At 38.6% G+C, this 21505-nt stretch overlaps 1 protein-coding gene across 2 annotated transcripts in view; it reads left to right on the plus strand.

The window, feature by feature from the left end:
* The window catches only part of LOC108708862 (ephrin type-A receptor 6), a 394409-nt gene that overhangs the window by 184456 nt on the left and 188448 nt on the right, over window positions 1-21505 (plus strand). For both annotated transcript variants that reach the window (XM_041583374.1, XM_041583375.1), the window contains exon 4: window positions 9625-9780. In XM_041583374.1, coding sequence (XP_041439308.1) covers window positions 9625-9780 — 156 coding nt within the window. The remainder of the gene's footprint in view (window positions 1-9624; window positions 9781-21505) is intronic.

The raw sequence follows: 21505 nt of genomic DNA on the forward strand, positions 1-21505 counted from the left end.
ATTCCAAAAAATTGTGAATATATATGCAAACTTGAGTTACTCTACCAAAGTGTTTTGTGGCAGAGAATATTTTTGCAAAACAGTTTTCGCAAGTTGTGAATTCAATTACCATTTTAATTACAACCATTTGCAAAAAAACTTTGCAAATGACCCCCACCATGTACTTTTACACCATGTGCCAGATTTGCCACCATTATTTTACACTGCTTCCGGCAAAAGTCACTAAGAAAAAAAGAATAAAAGTGTTATGCTGTTTTTTATGCTGTTTTTTACATGGCGAAGCTTGTCAGTGTGTGGTTGATTATCCGGCTTTTTTTTTTTTTACATGGCACAATAAATATGCCCCTAATTGTGTATCAAAACATTTTCATAGCTGCAATGACATGCTGCCTGTTAACACAGTGGAATGGTTTGGGTGTTGTTAACGATGCATTTTATTCAATGATTGTGCAAACTATTAGGGGCCTCTTAACTGCTCGAGTGAAGGAATAGAGGAAAAATATTTCGAATGGTCGAATATGGCTACTTCGACCATCGAATGGGCTACTTCGACTACGACCTTCGACTTTGAATCGAACGATTCGAACTAAAAATCGTTCGACTATTCGACCATTCGATAGTCGAAGTTCTGTCTCTTTAAAAAATTCTTCGACCCCCTAGTTCGCCACCTAAAACCTACCGAGGCCAATGTTAGCCTATGGGGAAGGTCCCCATAGGCTTCCTAACAATTTTCTGATCGAAGGAATATCCTTCGATCGATGGATTAAAATCCTTCGAATCGTTCGATTCGAAGGATTTAATCGTTCGATCGAATGATTATTCCTTCGATCGTTCGATCGTAGGAATAGCGCAAAATACTTTGACTTCGATATTCGAAGTCGAAGGATTTTACTTCCACGGACGAATATTGAGGGTTAATTAACCCTCGATATTTGACCCTAGGTAAATCTGCCCCTTAATGTGTGTGTTAAATGTAAGGGTTTGTGTATCCTCTATTTATATAGGCACAGAATTCCTTTGTAATTTATATTAATAATTTATATTAATAATATATTATTGTAGATGCATAAAAATTGTTTAACGTATACTGGATTGCTGATATTTTATAATATCAGTATCATTTAAGTATTTCAGCAACAAGAGATGTGATAAGTGGCTTCCATTAAAGCTAGCTATATATTCATAATCCTTTTGTTATGAAATAGGAAAAAAGAACCGTAATAGCCTTTAAGATTTCAGATAATCATGCACTTGCCTCTACAATGGATGCAGGATGGGACTATGCAAGATTAAACCCAAGGAACCTTAACATTGTTATTTGAAGCTTCCAAAGTATATTGCTTAACCATGTAGCAGCTCTGATTCCCTATGGCATTAGTCCCCAACCAGTAGCTTGTGAGCAACATGTTGCTCACCAACCCCTTGGATGTTGCTCCCAGTGGCATCAAAGCAGGTGCTTATTTTTGAATTCCTGGTTTGGAGGCAAGTTTTGGTTGCATAAAAACCAGATGTACTGCCAAACAGAACCTCCTGTAGGCTACCACTCTATACAGGGGGTACCAAACAGCTCAACCCTTATTTGACATCCCCATGGACTTTTTCATGCTTTTGTTGCTCCCCAACTCTTTTTTACATTTAAATGTGGTTCACGAGTAAAAAAGGTTGGGGACCCCTGCTATGGCTATAACCTGGATTTAAAGATGTAGCACTTTAGGGCTCTATAATAAAGCTGATGTTATTTTCTTCCTACAATGTTTTTTGTATTTTGTTTTGCTTTCTGAGATTTCACCATTCATATTAGAAATAAAGCTATAGAAAGTCTTGCAAATTTAGTTCCATATATTTTTAAGAAAGAGAAATGTCACTAGCAATCAAGTCCTCATTTACAGTATATTTGAAAATTAGGGGCCAATTTACTAAAATGTAAAGCTGGCCACATTTAAGAATTGTGGTTCATCACACACTACTGAAACACAAAAAACGTTGTCAAAATGTAACCCTAAGGGAATCAGTTAGAAAGTTGAAGTAAGTACACATGCTCAAAGTTTTTACAAACACGCGAGAATAGAGCTTGCCCAGCAAGGACTTCCCATTACTCTTTGGTTATCCACATATGTCTCCAAACCAGCCATGATCATGATGCATAGCAATAATCAAAACAGTTACAGTGAATCCTCATGATAAATTCAGTGTGAAATTGTCCCCTGTCTTCTAGCAATGGACTGGAATGCAGCATAATTATGGACTCATCCTAACCAACAAATTGGTTGAGTTCTTCATGGACCACTCTGACAAATATTGCTTAGTATGCGATCATGGGATTTGAAAGCATGATTGAACCAGAGCATATTGCTTGGATGATTTTATAGATATGTCTTGCAAACCTGTCAATAAAAGCAGCTTTTCTAGTAACCTTTTCCCTATCTACACGGACATTGTGAGGGGGGATTCACAGTGCAGATAAGGCTTCAATTGTGGTGGTGCTTGTCAAAATATACAGTCAATTATGCATCTAAACACAGTTAGCAAGTTACTCAACAGTTCAGGCTACCTAAAAATGTCATAATGAGATCTACAGTATCTTTAAGACCTTATTATGGGGTCAGTGTAGAACTGGGATGCCAGCGGCCCACCAGAAAAACTTAGACCGTGGACCCACTATCCAAACTATTATTCCTCATCTCCTCTTCTCACTCAAACTCTTTATTCGCCTAGTCTTTTATATCCATTTACTATATTCTTCCACTATCAAGCATTTTTTCCCCATAAAGAAATAGGGAATGACCATGAAATGGACAAAATGATTAAAAGCAAGAGGGCCTACTGCCACCTGGGAGTTTTCCTGGTATCCCTCATTATGGGGTCAGTGTAGAACTGGGATGCCGGGGGGGCGTGGTTTGCCTGCTGCTGTGGATGGACGCACACTAGAGCTGCTCCGTGTTGAGTCCCAGGCCTTTCTATTATATTCCCTCAGTACATCATGGGGAGAACTCAGAAAACGAAGCAGGACAAGGAGAAAGTTTCCCAGAAGAAACATACACTCTCGCAATCGGAACTTACCCCTTTATTCTTTAAGAGAAATGCGGATCGTCACTCGTCCAAGATGGCGCCTGCTGTGGCGGATAGAGACGACGACACCGATCAGCAGCGCGACTCTTCCGACCAAGAAAGTGAAGGTGGGGAAGCCATCTCAGCTCGCTATTTGGCTTCACTCCCGACTAAAGCCGATATCAAAGGCATGTTACAGGAGGTGACGCAGACGCTAAAGGACGAACTGCAAGATATAAAGAGAGATATGTCCTGCTTAGCCACGCGGCTTGATGATGCGGAAACCAACCAAAGTAAGAAAACTCTTGTACTCTACTATGCAAGCCCAATCTACTAAAATTGTAGAATTGGAGCGTCAATTAGAAGACCAAGAGAACAGGGGCAGGCGCAGCAACATTAGGGTTAGAGGGGTCCCTGAAAGCATTCAAGCGGAAGATATCCATGCGACGCTGTTGCAAATCTTCAACGGAATTTTGAACAGGGAGCGGTCGCTGGAGATAGAAATAGATCGTGCACATAGAGTGACCAAACCCAAGGCTGCCCCTCTCAACGCACCCCGAGACATCTTATGCTGCCTGCACAGCTATTCATTGAAAGAGGAGATCCTCACTAAAGCTAAGGAGATGGACACTATTTCTTTTGAGGATAATTCTATAAAGCTGTTCCAAGATGTGGCGCGAACAACTTTGCTCAAGAGAAGACTCCTCAAGCCTCTTACAGATCATTTAAGGGCGAGCAATATCCCTTACAGGTGGGGATTCCCCTTCTCTATTACTGCGTCTCAAGATGGAACTCAGGCCACTATACGCACTCCGCGTGATACAGAACTGTTCTTTCAGAGGCTTCATCTACCTCAGATTTCACTTCCAGGATGGCTGCCTGACCATACTGCTTCAACGCACTTGGACTTTGATCTACAAGGTGATTGGTCTCAAGTTACAACCCCGAAACGCACCCCGCGTACCCCGATGAGACGCAACTCTAGGGAAACCCTCATTTCACCTCAGCGGAAGGCAACTTACACTCCTCTTAAGTGATCTGGATCACGTAAGCTTACAACTGTGCCTGTTCTCCCCACTCGTGGGGATGTGGTTTGCCTGAAGGGTTTTCAGACACCTGCAGGAGTTTCTTTCATACAAGTTGTGGTTTTCTATCTTGTTGATGGTTTGTACTTTGGTTAAACTTGGTCATGCTTGTTTGTTTTTCTTTCTCTGATCTAGATTGTTTTTTTTTGATGCTGAATTTTTTTCCCCTTTTTCGATAATGTTCTGGCCTGGGGTCTCATGGGAGTTGTGAGGTGAAGCGCCCCTCTGGACCCAGCGAGACAACCACTCACCCCCCACTTCACTGTCGCACGCCCACGTACAGCGATACGGCTTATTGGCCTATTAGTCTGTAGCGACACTTTTCACTTTTCCCTTCTTTTTTCCCCCTTTGTTTTCTCCCTTCCCTAGTCTCTATTCATACCTTGTTAGATGACTGGCACATCTAATGCTTTTCATATCTGTTCTTTCCCCCCCCTTTCCCATGGGATGGAAGCATGCAAATTATTTGTAATGAGCGGTGTACCGCTAATACTGTCGCATATTTTACTTCTGTTTCTTAATGGCTAGGCTGCAGTGTAAAGTAATGTGTTATAATGTTAATGGGTTAAATGAACCGAGGAAGAGAGCTCAAATATTCACTGAATGCAGGAAGGACAAGGCCCAGATTGTCTTGCTTCAAGAGACACATTTTCAAGAAGGGAAACTTCCCCGTTTATTGGTTAAACATTACCCCACTATTTACACAAACAATAATCCTTGTAAAAAAAGTCTGGGGGTGATGATTATGATACATAAGGATATTCCTTTCTTGTTCAAGGATAAGTTGGAGGACACTGAAGGGCGGTTGTTATGTGTGAAAGGGGTTATAGCTGATCTAAAGGTCACATTGGTTAATCTGTATGTCCCTAACCAAAGTCAATCCACCTTTATACAAAAGGCCATCAAATCTATTGCATCCTTTACAGAAGGTTTACTGATAGTTGGGGGGGATCTCAATGTGACTTTGAACCCTTTGATTGACTCGTCAAAGTCAAAAACCACCGTATCGTATAAGGGTTTGAAAGGCATAAAAAATGCCTTCACGTCACTCGGCTTAGTTGATATATGGAGAAGCTTCCACCCAACCACACGTGATTTTACTCATTTTTCGAAGGTCCATCAGAGTTATACGAGGATTGATTATTTACTCATTTCCCAAAATTGGTTACATTTGTTTTCGCAGGCAGATGTGGGGATTACAACCATATCTGATCATTCTCCTATAACTACGATGTTCACGATCCCTAATACAGCTAAACCAGAATTTAACTGGAGATTTAATGATTTATTAACCCACAAGAAAGATACCACTGGCCGAATTCGAACTTGGATCAACCAAATTATACTCGAAAACAATTCCTCTGGTGTATCACCGAATACATTATGGGAGACGTTAAAGTGTGTACTTAGAGGTAATATAATAGGGTTGTGCAGCTCACTGAAAAAGCAAAGGGAACAGGAAGTTCGCACTTTATTGGCTGACATACATAGATTGGAACAAACCCATAAGGAAAAGTTGGCAATTCAAACACTTACAGTGTTAGAGAGTAAACGTCTTCAGCTTAAATCATTATTGGATCAATATACCTATAAGGCATATTTGAATTGCAAGCATAAATTTTATGAATATAGTGATAAATGTTCTAAACACTTTTCTAGAACCCTGAAATCCCTCCAACCTACTACACACATTATGTCCATTAGAGATACTCAACAGAATGTACACCATGCTACACATAGAATAGCAGACTGTTTTCAACGCTATTACCAGTCTCTCTATAAAATTAACAGCAAACCCCCTAACCCTCAAACGCTTCAGGACATCTCCTCTTTTATTGCTGACGCGAAACTTCCTAGTTTATCTCCACAACAACGAGACCTACTAGACACCCCTTTTACTCTTGAGGAATTGAACAAGACTATAGACTCGCTTCCACCAGGGAAGAGCCCTGGTCCGGATGGCTATGGAGCTAAATACTATAAGACCTACAAAGAGGACCTGGCGCCCCTCCTTCTAGACTACTTTAACTCCATTAATAGTTCTGCAGGCTTTCGCCCCCAAGCCACAGAAGCCCACATAACGGTTATTCCCAAACCTGATAAAGATCCTCAACAATGTGCTAGCTATCGTCCAATATCCCTGATTAATGTTGACCTTAAGATATATGCAAAAATGTTGGCCGAACGACTGAAACAGTACCTACCCCATTTAATACACCCTGACCAAACGGGTTTTGTCCCTAAGAGAGAAGGGAAAGAAAACACATCTAAAGTGGTTTCTTTGATACATTATGCGCAGAGACTGAACATACCTTCTCTCGTCCTTACGACGGACGCAGAGAAGGCATTTGATAGGATTTCCTGGCCCTTTTTGGACGCTACTTTATCTGGCTTTGGAATTGGTGATATTATGAAAAATAGAATTTTAGCATTGTATAAATCCCCCACTGCCAAAATCAGAGTCAACGGGGTACTTTCCTCCAAATTAGATATTGCCAATGGTACCAGACAGGGTTGCCCACTCTCCCCGTTATTATTTGTGCTAGTGTTAGAAACCCTTTTGTCACAAATTAGGAATAATGCCAACATTTCGGGGCTCGTGGTTCGTGGGAGGGAGTTTAAAGTGGCCGCCTTCGCGGACGACCTCCTTTTCTTTATTACACGACCGGTTATTACGTTACCTAATGTGATGTTACTGTTTCAGTTGTTTGGTCGACTCTCCAATTTTAAAATCAACTTTAGTAAATCTGAGGCAATGAATATTAACCTTCCGAGCGGACCGCAAACATTACTAGCTGAGAATTTCCCCTTTAAATGGACTACCAAAGCCATTAAGTATTTAGGAGTTAAAATCCCATCTAATCTGCACCTACTTTATCAGGAAAACTTTATTCCATTACTGAACACCTTAAAACTTAAAACGGAGAATTGGAAGAAACTGGGTCTTTCCTGGTTTGGTCGTATCCAGGCTGTGAAAATGATGCTAATGCCCAAAGTCCTATACCCACTCCAGGTTCTACCAATTCACATTCCTAGAGCTTTTTTTTCATCACTTAAGTCCGTATTCTCTCAATTTATTTGGCAAGACAAAACCCCTAGAATTAAATACAACAATCTGATACGTCCAAAAGACAAGGGAGGTTTGGCCATTCCCGACGCATTTATGTACTATAAAGCGATTCACTTGACACGTGTCTTAGACTGGTTTCATCCTACAAAGGAGAAAGCTTGGTTATTCATTGAAAAAGCTAATGTTAAAATCCCTTTGGAGAACCTGCTCTGGGTTCAGAGATGCACTGCCTTGACCTATATTCGAAATCATCCCACCATTAACCCTACTTTAGATGTCTGGTTCTATGCTAGGGATAAGCTTGGGCTCTCACCTAAACCCTATGTACTGCAACCTTTGAATTTAAATCCAGATTTTCCTCCAAGTTTAGATCCTGGAAGCTTTGCACCTTGGAGATCATCTAATGGTAACCCTACCAGGTTGAGAGAGTTCTATAAGAAAGGAGTTAGACTATCACTATCTAGGATACAAAAAAAGTGGGGTACTCATCCTAGGGATTTATGGTGTTTTAACCAGCTATCACATTATCTTAAGTCCATAACCCAAATAGGGTGGGGGCGAAACCCCACTCCTTGGGAAGTCCTTATGGACGGAGCCCAATCTCTGGTGAGACCGATCTCTCATATATACAAATTATTACTATCTGCTCAGGACCTCCCCTCTGCCCCTTGTATAGAGAACTGGAAAACTGAACTGGGAGCACAACTTGCAGACGATGACTGGAGGAAAATTTTTGGAGCGATACATAAGAGCTCGATATCCTCTAAAACTAGAGAAACCATGTTTAAACTAACCACAAGGTGGTATTATACCCCAGTTCGCTTGCACCAAATGTACTCTACCTGTAGCGACTTATGCTGGAGATGCACTCTTGAAAGGGGGACCTATGTACATATATGGCTTGCATGTTCTAAACTTAAGGTGTATTGGGAAGGGATTTGTAAAGTTGTTAGATCATTGACTAAAATTGATATACACCAGTTAGACCCTGTGCTTCTATTGTTCCACTTCGACACATCCTCTAGACAGCTGATTACAGATAGACTTTTTCTTCATTTACTTCAAGCAGCGAAAGCTCTAATCCCATGTAATTGGAAATCCCTTAATCCTCCCACATTCAAGGCATGGTTGATGAAGGTGGAAGACACCCGCAAATTAGAGGAAATAGCGGGTATTATGAATAGTGATAGTGATCGATACTGGGATGTTTGGAGGCCTTGGCTGAGATATATCCGCTCTGATGCAGTTTAAAGGTCCTCGGGTCACTTGAACCCTTCACAACATTATTTTTATTTATTTTTATTTTTATTTTTTTTTTTTTATTCTCTTTATATAGGCAATCGCTATTTTATGGTCTTGTTCACATTACCATTGTCCCCTATTTCCAAGACTGTTTATTTTCTGATGCAAGTTGTGATTTACAGGATATTTTGGATTTTATGACATATTTGTCTATGTACATCGCTTCCTTCACCATGGTTTTATATAACTTTATATTGCTTTATATAACTTTATATAACTTTATATGACTTTGTGATGACATTAATATTGTATATGTATATCTTCTCTTGCCATCCTACTTTCCCCCTCCTTATTCCCCTTTCTCCCCTTTTTTTATTTCTGTAACCTCCCCTTTCCCCCTCTTTGTTTTGGAAAAAATTGAAAATAAAGAATATTCAAAAAAGAACTGGGATGCCAGTGGCCCACCAGAAAAACTTAGACCGTGGACCCACTATCCAAACTATTATTCCTCATCTCCTCTTCTCACTCAAAGCAAGAGGGCCTACTGGCACCTGGGCCAACCCGGAGTTTCCTTGTATCCCGTTGGGCAACTTCAACACTGCATGGGGTTTTAGATCAACCTCTGCTCATGCATTCTATTCAGTTATTGGAAGCCTGAATTTGCTCCTTTATTGACATCTCAAATTCACTATGTAAAGCCAGTATGTTTTTAAAATGTATGCATACGTATGTTCCTGGTTTAGCAGGCAATGTTTTGTACCTTGTTTATCTTTGAAAGGTAGTTACTAGGCCATCACACCTCTGGAAACAATAAATGGTCCACAAACAATTGCATTACCTTTTATGTTTCTAGCTCTAATACATGTAGCCAGATAACAAATTGTCAAACATTCAGCATGAAGTAAAATAGCATGAATACAATAAAATATATGTAAACATTCCCTCTGATTCTGACATTATGACACAATTATTTACTGTTATAGTAAGAAAACAGACATCCCGTTTTGCCCAGCAGAATTTATAATCTCATTCTGTTGTCTAAGAAACAGGGAGATAAAGTGCCTTGCCTAGGGTCAGGATGAACTTACACAGAGGATTTCTCACTGCCATAGTCAAATGACAGATGAAATACAGCGGAGAGGTAAAAGGGAGCATTAAATGTCTTGTTTTGTTTTGCAGCATGCCGCCCAGGATTCTACAAGGCGTTTGCTGGAAATATCAAATGTTCCAAATGTCCTCCACACAGTTTCACCTATGTTGAGTCAACAACCATGTGCCAGTGTGAAAAAGGTTTCTACAGAGCTGAGAAAGACCCTCCATCTATGGCATGTACAAGTAAGTGTTCGCTAGAATTCCTATTATGTGTCCAATGATCCAAAGCCACCAAATTTAAAAAAAATTCTCATTTAACATAGTCTTTTCCATGGGTACCTATTTTGTAATTTACTTTAGCCACCATCATCTGCATAAAGCCACCTAATTCTTTCTAGTGGAGTGGGCCATATATCTGAAATCATACTGAGTTTTACAATATGGTCAGACCAGATGAAATTGGCTGCTACAACTGCTATAATGCTATGGAGCAAGTCTAGTAACTCTTAGCAACCAACTGTTTTCTTTCTTACAATGAAGGCTTCTTGTATTTGATATACAGAGCTAATTTGAAGAGTCTGCCATTGGTGTTCTTTTATTTGGTTTTTAATTCTGTTTCCCTTCAAACTGGAATTTTAAATGCTAACGATTTGCTAAAGTTAGTAATATTTATCTTTATTTCCTATTTGTGCATGATTGCTAGGATCTCTATGCCTGGCAACAAATAACAATGTAAGTAAGAAATTAAGTCATGTGCAACTTTTGCTCCAAGAGAAGTAATTAGTAGAAACTAGTTAGTCCCAATAGAAACAAATTAGCAGGTACAGTTTACTGCTTTAACATAATAAGAATAATGAAAGCAAACATTTAATTGATTAATAATTTATACCGATCGAGGATCAATTTTGCACCTATTTCTACATACCCAAAGAACACATTGGGACAGATTCAAATCAGTGAGAAAAAGGTTTATTATGTGAAAACTCATGGAGGAGATGCAATTCAGAAAATGTATCTCATAGTTTATCACATAAAGGGCCAGATTCAATTCAGTGGGAAAAAGTTATCTAATTTTTTATCACGTGAAAACTCATAGATGACATACAGTCTCATGGATGACTTTGATTAATGATTATTCTCCTAATTCACGTCTATTTTTTTCTCATAGAGTTTTCACATGATAAACCACAAGATAAGTTTTTCTAGATTGAATTGCATCTCAAACTGAATCTCGTCCGTGGCTTTTCATGTGATAAAAACGTTTTCCTCACTAAACTGAATCTGGCCTGTAAACTCTACTGAAGTCCGTGGGGGAAAAATGGAATAGTTTAGTTTAGTGAATAAGGAGAAAACAAATTCTCCACAAATTGAATCTCTCCCATGAGTTTTTCCCGTGATAAACCATGAGAACTTTTTTTCATTGAATTTTAACTGGCCCATTATGCTATAATATATTTTAATTTTAAGTTACCATTCAAAATAGTCCAACATTTTAGAGCACTCAAGGAGTTCAGACACCTGTCAGCTCAACTCCCAGCTAGCTGAGATCCTGGAGCATAAGGCCATAGCAAGAAGCTCTGTGCCCTTAGGGATGGAGGTCCTCAATGAAGTTGGGGATGGGGTCCTATGAATAAGGTATAAATAATGGATTGGATTTGTAGATCTTGTATTAAACAGTCCGATAGTGTTAGGTAGACAGGGTAACTTAAAGGGAAGTCTGTGCTCTACTAAGGAGATTTAGTATGGTGAAGTTCCCCAAGTGGCACTGAAGTGCAGGAACTCAAGTGGGTAGGGACTCAGGGAATTCAGTGTGTTATTGCTTGGAGACCTCGTAAGGCATCCTGAAACACCGGGAGGCAAAACCAGCAATGTTTGATTAGAACCCAGGGAAAACTCTGTATATGTTATTCCTGATCTAAAATTTACTATGAAATATTTGTTGCTACAGTACCTAATCAATGCATTATTTGGTTTAAGAACCTCTAGCACCCATTATTGGGGCAGATTCACTAAAGGGCGAATTGTTGGCAGCGACTGCTTCGCATACATCGCCAGGCGCAAATTCGCTACCACTACACTAATTCACTAATATGCAAAGTTGCGCCCTGGGCACCGAATGCTGGCGACTTTATGCTAGCATTTCTTCAGTAGTGCGGGCATTTCATAGCGAAGATTCGCTAGCGTTTGTTTCTGCATAGCGAAAATTCACTAGTGATCTTGCACTTAGGTCAATTTGCATGCGGCGGGTAATTTACAGTTGTATGGAGGTCTTTATTTTAATGTTGCCGCAAATGCTTGAAGTTACCACTTTTTATTACAAATATCCAGGAAACCTTAATAAGGACAAGAGGATTTATATAATGCCCTACACAAGAGCCCACTGTAAAATAAATGTTCCAAAAAAGTTTGTTAGGACTTTTGCAGCCAATCCCGCATAAAAAAAAGTCACCAGTGTTTTTTGAACTTTAATGCATTTTCAGCTCACAGGAAATGATGTAAGTGACAGAAGATTGAGGAAGATCTAGCTGCTTTATAGCACTTCACCTGGTCTGAGGTGGCAAAGTCAAATCTGGCAAAAGATGTAACGTTCAGTAAAATCCGCACTTTACTGAATTTGTGGAGTAATGATCATTCGCCAGAGCAAAAAGTCACCTGCGATAGAGTAAAATGAACGCTAGCGACAGTCTCTTTTGCAAGTAAATTGACGCCTGCGCCTGATTGTGAATTGGCAATGTCCCTGCAGATGTGATTTCTGGTGAAAAGTCGCTAGCATTAGTCACTTCGCCCTTTAGTAAATCTGCCCCATTCTGTTGAGAACTGTGTATGGATAGAGTTACAGTTCAGCTCTTTGTACTGGGTCATCTCAAAGAGTGACTCACAAATGTAATATGTTCTGCCTAGAAACAGCTGGATTTAGGCTATTACAGAAAGGGTTAAAATGTATTTATTTTTTGACTTTAAAAATAAGACATACATTTTTTAGATCGGAAACAGCCCCAATACTTCAGAAGCTAATGCTAATCTTCCCTTACATTGCACAAGGCTTTAGAGAACAATGTCTGCAGTGGGGATACTGACGCGTATTCTATGAGCAACGTCTTCTGGGCATAATTTATAAATGATAGCAAAGCAATCAGGCCATATTCATAAACAGCCCAGTGACATATTTTTTTGTTAAATCCAAGGATTAGAATTAATTCTCCCTCTTTGTTCCAAGTTCTAAATCTTACTAAATGATTCCCTGTATGTCATTACAGCTTAATATTTGCATGAAATCACAGTTTAGCCAGGATAATTTAATGGCAATTAAAAAGCTATTTAATCGTCATGCAAATTGGGATAAAGGCCCTTCAGTAAAGAGGACATGTTTTTTCAGCCTTGTGTCTTAGTATTTTTTGTTTCCTGCAAGTACTTATAATAACTTAAATAATATGCATTAGACATAGATTTCACATGAGCTCATGAATGAGACAAAAAGAAAAGAAATGGCAAACTGGATGAGTTGTCAATCAGGGCTCTGTTTATGATCAATTCATCCAAGATTTGCATAATGAAAGAACACAGAATTCCAAAACTTTCCAATGTACTTTAATGAAACATTGTCAGTGGTTGTAAAGTTATTTGTAAATGTAATTGCAGATGAAAGTAGTGTTTGCCTATCCCTTTCTGTTTTCTGCTGCTTATTTTTAAACAAATCAAGTCAGTTGTTTTCCTGGCTTGTTAATCAGCCAAATAGATACTACTTTCAATTGCAATTATATTTACAAATAATGTTAAAAGTATTGACCATTTTTGATTAATGTAATTAATTAATCAAATAGCATATAAGTTGCTTGGAATTTTGCTATGAACTAATCAGGGAAATTGGGTTTGTTGTAGCTTATAGTGATGGGCGAATTTATTCGCGAAACGCCCGCGAAAATTCCCGTAAAAAATTTGTTTTTGAAAAAACGGGCGCCGTTTCGTGAATTTTTCGGTGAAGCGAAACGGCGCAAATTCGCCCATCACTAGTAGCTTAGCCTCCAGCTAACTTCCTCGAAAAATGACATAGCGCCATTATATCAAACCATGCTCCTTGGTCACTCTGCCATTCTTTGTTGGGCTCTAATGACAATACAAGTATGGGATCCGTTTTTAGAAACCTGTTATCCAGAAAGCTCCAAATTACAGAAAGGCTTTCTCCCATAGACTCCATTTTACCCAAATAATTCACATTTTTGAAAATGATTTCCATTTTCTCTGTAATAATTAAGCATTACCTTGTACTTGATCCAAACTAAGATATAATTAATCCTTATTGGAAGAAAAAACAGCTTCCAGTTAATTTTATGTCAAGGTCAAGGTAAATGACTGCTACTTAGATGAAACTATGAGACAATAATGTCTATAAGGTTGGAAGGGCAAGCTGGGATTGTGGCAACTTCATAAAAGCTAATGAAAACAAAACAACAAATCACACAAAAACAAAAAACACAAAAACAAAACGAGGGGAATAACTATGCATTTGTCAATATTGACATTCGCTTGGGGGAGGGGGGATAAAGTTTGTTAAAGAACATATCAACAAGTTAAGGAGCAACAAAATATTAGGACCTGTGTTAGACACTAATGACTGATTATATCAACCTGTACAGGTCTCAACTTAATCAACTGGAAACCCTGATGGGGTATCTGTTAAAAAACAAATGCCATTTTGGTAAGTTTCCAAAACTATAACCTGGATGTAGCCCAGTGTTTGACAGATGAGGGCAGTGGGCTCTACTACTGGATGGTGATAAATATCCTGGCTTGAAAAGGGCATTTTACAGTTGAGAAGGTTGCTCTATGTTAGGGTCCAGGTGAACCCCTGGGGACCAGGTTAAATATTAGCATGGCCATAGGGAATGGAGTAGAGTGACTGGACTGGAAGTTTACCTAGTGCAGATCAAAGAGTTTAATTATTTCACAGTATAGTGTCTGGGTTATGTAGTAATATAGTAACAATCCCTATGGCAACATTTTGCATTATGCGATGGTAGGTGTGTAATACTCCTGTAGTAGATCCCAGTAAATATATCTCCATCATTAGTTAGGGAACCCAGATATTCCTTCCCACTGTCCCACTGTCAAACCTTAGGCTCTGGCTTCACATAAATTAGTTTCTGCAACAGTTATAGAGTTTCAAGAGCTTACCATTCTGAGTAAGTAAGGCAGTCCCATTATAGTTGCTCAGATTCTATTAACAGATTACTCTCCCATACATCTGAGATTTTGATAATGCCCAAGGTGATCCATACAATTTCCCGTGGGCAAAAATTGGAAGCTAATTTGTTGTTGACCGTACAAGTCCAACAGTTGAATATTTAATCACTATCAAGAGTCTGTTGTTAGAGGAAGGTATACAAAAATAAATTAAAACACGCAACGCAATTTGCTCTATGCCAGAATTAAAGAAGAGGGATATATAGCAATATTGAAATGGGTCCCCATTTGAGGGTAAAAATAATGCTGAGGCTTAAAGTTAAACCACTGGTGTAATACAGGGTGGACATATGTAATGTATACTGTAAAAATCTGTAGCAAACATAATCTCTCATTTGCTCAGGGCAATTGGCTTTTTTGCCCTCCCCAAAATTCTCTCTGATCTGGTCTGTTTTTGAAGCTACTACTTATATGACAGTGTTTTCTAGTTAATACAAACAGTGATGTAAAGAAAGTTTGAGGGCCTCATATTTCTAGCATCCCCAGGAGCGGAAATACCACAGAGCATCTGTTTGTCCTTGCCAAAATGTTTTTTATAAATCTCCCCATAGCTCTGTGATTTCCCTAGAATATGTTACATTTAGAATGGCTGTTTAGAAAAGCTTTTGTGGCCACTTAGCTGTGTGTGGTTGTACACTCTAAGGTCTAAGAGGTTGCTAATGGAATGAGCATCAATAATGGGAATTTTTAAGTTGACTGAGACACAGTTACCGTTTCCAAAATATGCGGTATGTGCAACCAGAATAAACACTTTGCTTTTTGCCATCAGTACTGGTGTTAACCTCTCTGACTTGCTGTGACCTTGCATCTATCTGTAGCCTTTCAGTGTGAGCCAGGAAGAATCAGTTTAGAATAAAAATACATGATGGACTGAAAAATCCAAAGTGGCACAACAGTCTGCTTCATCAATGCACTTACAGTGGGGCTGAAACTATTCCTATGGATCAATAAAGATGGAGGAAATAGGAAACAGTGATATTAGTGTGTCACAGAACACTATCCTAAATTGGCTGCTTATACTGTAACTATATCTGAATAAGAAAGGAACATAAAAGATATTAAAGGAAGGGAATACAAGGTTATGGAAGATAGCTCATGGTACAAGTTGATCCAGGAACTGGTCTGATTGCCATCTTGGAGTCAGGAAGGAATTTTTCCCCCTCTGAGGCAAATTGGAGAGGCTTCAAATAGTTTTTTTGCCTTTCTCTGGATCAACTAGCAGTTAGGCAGGTTATATATAGACTTAAATGGTTGAACTTTATGGATGTGTGGCTTGTTTCAACCTAATTAACTTACTATGTTAATATGTATGGTGAGATTTGTAGAATATTAGGATGTGCAACACTCCTGTAGATGCCATTTTTCCCTCTGGATATTTAGCTCAATACAAACAGATATTATTGCTAATCACCTGAAACACATTAATAGCCATATACAGCGTGACTATGACGATTTTCATTCATCCAGGTCATGGTATATCTAATTTAAGTAATTCTAAAACAACTGGACTTGCTGAGTTATCATTGAAGGCGTTTCACTACTCATCCGAGGAGCTTCTTCAGTTCAACTGACTGGTGAGGGAAGTCCTCGGCATATAAACTCTTCCACTAATCCAATCACAATGGCACATTGTGCCATTCTGTCATCTCTGAAGAGTTACAATGTGCCATTGTGATTGTGTAGTGGAAGAGTTTATATGCCAAGGACTTCCCACACCAGTCAATTGAACTGAAGAAGCTGCTCAGATGAGTAGTGAATTAGTCTTCAGTGATTACTCAACAAGTCCTATACAGTGTTTGTGCATTTGTCCAAGGATGTAAGAACTGTCCAGAGCTGTCTAGTCCCAGAGACAAATGGCTTTGCAGTGGTTCTCCTTCCTGTGCATTTGTACTGTAGAGACGTTTTGGACTTAACTTGAGTATATATCTTGGTGACTCTGTAACTGTGATTCTAATCCAAGTAGCAATAATGTATGGAGTTATAACTACTCTGTTGCCTAACTTTACCTAGTTGTTTGTTTCTACAACTCACAGCAGATTTAGCTTAGCTTCGTCACTCACATTCCAACTAACACTATGCTGGGAGCTTTCTAACCCAAGCCTGGCACTCACATTTACCTTTCAAAAGAATGAACCAGACTCCTCCACTGCTTTAAGTACAGTCTATAGTCACTTGGCCCTGAGTGCCTCATGGCTTCTAGAAAGTCGTGAAGGCCATCTAAGGCCACCTCCCATAGACTCCATTTTAACCAAATAATCCAATTTTTTTTTACAAATAATAAAATAGTACCTTGTACTTCATCCCAACTAAGATATAATTAATCAGAATTGGAAGCAAAACAAGCCTATTGGGCTTATTTAAGGTTTAAATCATTTTCCAGTAGACTTATGGTATGAAGATCCAAATTACGGAAAAAGCCAGTCGCTGGAACACTCCACATCTCGAGGTCCCAAACAACACATTTTTAATTTTGACTCATCTATAAAAGACTATTTTACAGAGATTTATGCTGAATATAGTTTGTTTTCAACTGTCCTAAAAAAGATATAATGTAATGAGAAAGTTTCTGTTGGCTCATATCCATACTAGAAATCAATGGCGCTGATATATTATTTATAGGAGTTCTTCAGTAATTGATGAAACCAAAGGCCATATTTGTGATCCTAAAACTAATACACATTCTCCTCTTCAAAAAGCGAGATAAGACTGAAGTCGACTTGGCACACATTTAATTGAGGTTTTATTTAGCAAGGTGTAAGTCAACAAAACAGATATCTGCAAATATATTGGTGTATTTCTCATTTCCAGGTGATGAAAATATTCTGACACTTCTCTTGGACAAAATAAGGTGTTAGTTGCTAGGAAATAAAGTAATAATACATTCAGCATGAACATTTTTATCAAGGAAAAAAAAAGAAATAATAAAATAACTGAATATACATATTTACGTTCTTTTGTTTGTGTATTATTGCTGTGAGTTGTGTGCTGGATCAGGGCAAAGCTGCTTTCATATTGCACTTTGTGTTCTGGAACAGTAATTAGTTTATCTTCCTTTTTCCTTATTGAAGTTTTATTTTCTTCTATTAAACAAAAAAGCGAAAGAGGGCAAAATGTCTCTCTCATTTTCAGTTTTCAAGGCATAATGAGGGTTGTAGTTCAACAGCTAACTAGTTGGCGAGATTTGATGATATTTGTTGTTTAGTAATGTATAAAAGAGGAGAAAAACCCACACAAAAAGCTTCAAAAGTATTAAAATAGTTTGTGATCCTTAGTCTCATCTCAACAACTCAACTGTGCATTCTCTCTCAAACTCAAACTGTGGAGTGGGGTCACCTAGGGAAGCTCAGAGGCTTGTATACGGGTTCAGTTATTGACATTTTTGGCGAGAATGCCTATTTACTGTCCTAGATTCTGCTAGAAGCCCATTGTAAAAGTCAGTTAGACAAGATTTTGGATGATCAATTATTCAATGTCCTATATATTAATGGAATTATGGCAAAATGACAGATAAACCAATGTTTTATATATGTGTTACTTTTTAATGAACTAAGTGGGGGGGCTCTTGGACAATATTGGGGCTCAAGGGGAAGTTTGAACCAAATAAGTCCAATTCATTCAGCATGCATAGGCTGCAAAGGAAATGTAACTGCAAGAGCACCTTACTTATGCAGAAACTTGCAATATATATACAGAGTGGAGTGTGACTTAGAGTAGAGTGGATAGCAAAGGTGTAGACAAAGACAACAAAGTACTACAATAGCTTGTTTAGATCAACAGATTCTAAACGTATCTATATGTTATATTTCTGGATTCCGTAATTGCTGAAATACCTAATTGAAGCTGGAAATAAAGAGATGTAGTGCAAGTCTCCTTTTCCTTCTTTTTGTTTTATGTACAGAGGCATTAGAGTTTGTGTTATACGTTATACAGTATATACTGTAAATTACCGTTTTGTCCCACTGGCATTTTATTTTTCTTGTCTGCACTATGAACTGTCAACATACTTTTAACCCTTCACTCCACACTGACATGGGGGGAAAGGGGTAATTAGCATGATGCTTTAGCAACATGGAGTAGAGAAAAACTTGTATAATTTCCACTGTTTTTCTACGCATTAGCCTTAAACCTTTGCTTGACAGATATTTTGTCCATGAGCCATTTGCAAGCTGATTGGCAACTCCGTGCTAAATATAAGTAAATGTACAATCTACAGTGCTTCGATTCATATCAATTTGTTTTGTGTGGAAAGTAAAGGGTAATTCAGAATGGAAGATTGTGTATCTGTAAACTTACAAACTTAACAGAAAGAATTTAGAACAGAAATATAAAAAGCGAGCAAATTCAAGACAACACGCTATAGAATTAAAAGAGATCTTGACGTTCATTCTAATCCACGGGTTTCAAATTAGATTGACAGCAGTTATTTTGATGAGCAGTGAATGAAAAGCATTGAAAAGGAGCAATAATTACAGGGGCGGGCAAATATCAGCTGGGGCAACATCTGCATCAATACAAAATTTGATCTCTCTCATCCACAATCATTAGAACCAAAGACAATAAAGAATCTCATAAAGTGCCTAACGAAAGGAAAATCATAGTTTCTAATTATTATATTTAAACTGAGATATGCAGTTGCCTTATCTCCTGCTCACTGTGACTTCAAATTATTTTTATGATTTCCTTCTGTAGAATAGAAATTATAATCAAGTTATTGGCCATCTGTTGTATAAACCTTTATCAATCATGTATCATTAATTCTCTATCCCTTTTCCTACCACATTATGGGGTTATTTATTAAAGTCCAATTTTTCCTGGTTCAGACCTTTAAAGGGGAAAAACACCATTTTTCATATAAGATAAAAACTCAAATTTTTAGAGATTTATCAAACCCAGATGGTGTTAGCTCGAGTGAAGGAATAGAGGGGAAAAAAACTTTGAATTTCAAATGTTTTTTTTTGGCTACTTCGACCATCGAATGGGCTACTTCGACCTTCGACTACGACTTCGACTACGAATCGAACGATTCGAACTAAAAATCGTTTGACTATTCGACCATTCGATAGTCGAAGTACTGTCTCTTTAAGAAAAAACTTCGACCCCCTAGTTCGCCACCTAAAAGCTACCGAAGTCAATGTTAGCCTATGGGGAAGGTCCCCATTGGCTTGGCTATCTTTTTTTGGTCGAACAAAAATCGTTCGATCGATGGATTAAAATCCTTCCAATCGAACGATTCAAAGGATTTAATCGTTCGATCGAACGATTTTTCAAATTTTTCAAATGAATAGCGCTAAATCCTTAGACTTCGATATTCGCAGTCGAAGGATTTAACTTTGACAGTCGAATATCGAGGGTTAATTAACCCTCGATATTCCACCTTAAGTAAATTTGCCCCCAAATAAAAAATGACTCCATCTCAAACATGCCAAGTTCACATAAAAGTAAATGGCAGATGTCCTGCTGACATTTTAAACATATCCTGCTCTGCACTGGGTTTCGTTAAATAATTCAAAGATTTTGTGGTGTTGGGCGTCAAATCTGAAAAAGTTGCAGTTTTTGGTGTCAACTCTGAAAAAATCACACAATTTTGATATTTTTTTTAATGATTTTATAGTCTTTTCCCCACGCAACAAAATTTTCTGAAAATCTATTGATAAATAAGGGGCAAGATTCAGTGCAGATTTTGTAGTTTTCAGAAAATAGTGAGAAAATTTCGGATTGTGATAAGTAACACCCTTTGAGTATATTGAACACACAGTATAATGCTGATATATAAAATCCTGGGAAACAAGGTGCTTGCAGCCTATTGCTCACTAGCGCAGTGGACAATGAAGACACCTAATAAGAAAGTTTGATTTCCATGTCTAGTGTTCATTAGGAGATCTCTTTAGGATTGTTCAAGATGTTTGACTTTCTTTAAGGAAACTCTACATGAGTCAATGAACAAGGTTATCTCGCCCAAAAGCCAGCGTGAGTTCATTAACTTTTTTAGGGTTTCTTAAATAGGTCCCTTTGAAATGTGTGTGACTTAAGTTTGCAAGTGTAGCACTATAGTCAATTGAGTGCACCGTTCTCTATCTATAAGCTTCACCCCAATATATTGCTCCAGATGAGACCATAATTATCAGGGGGCAAGCCCTCGCAAACTGTGTGGAGGCAGGGTGTAGTATAACTGTAACTTGGTACAGTATACAATAATTGAGTGCCAGTGGTTCTTATAACTTAACCAGAGAATATATTTATTGAACAAAATAATCCACAACGGGTGTACATGAAGAGCAAGCAGGATCATACAGCAACAGTGGATAGGCATATACTCACAGTATCAGTATCAGTCCCCGCAGGGAAGAGAACATATGCTTCGGACCCCAAGGATCCTTTATCAAGGATCCTTGGGGTCCGAAACATGTTGTGATGCAATAAAGAATGTTTTGTGGCAGAGACTGCGTTTGACGTGCTCCATCCATACCCTTGTTTATTGAAATTGCCTTTGGGCTTCCTGGTGTGGCCTGACTGGAGAGTGAGCACGATTGCACAGGTGAAGGTGTTTGAACAAACCCGCTGAAAGTTACAAGAGAACATATGCGACAGCGAGAAGGTACACCCAGCTTTCAGCCTTTTGCCTAAGTGGAACCTAGGGGAAGCTCTACATCCCTAGGTCTGTACACTTAGTCCCTACTTCTGGGCAATTAGTACCCAGGATTCTAATCCCACTCATAATTCTCAGAGG

Source organism: Xenopus laevis, chromosome 2S (genome assembly GCF_017654675.1).
Source record: "Xenopus laevis strain J_2021 chromosome 2S, Xenopus_laevis_v10.1, whole genome shotgun sequence".
Taxonomy (NCBI): Eukaryota; Metazoa; Chordata; class Amphibia; order Anura; family Pipidae; genus Xenopus; species Xenopus laevis.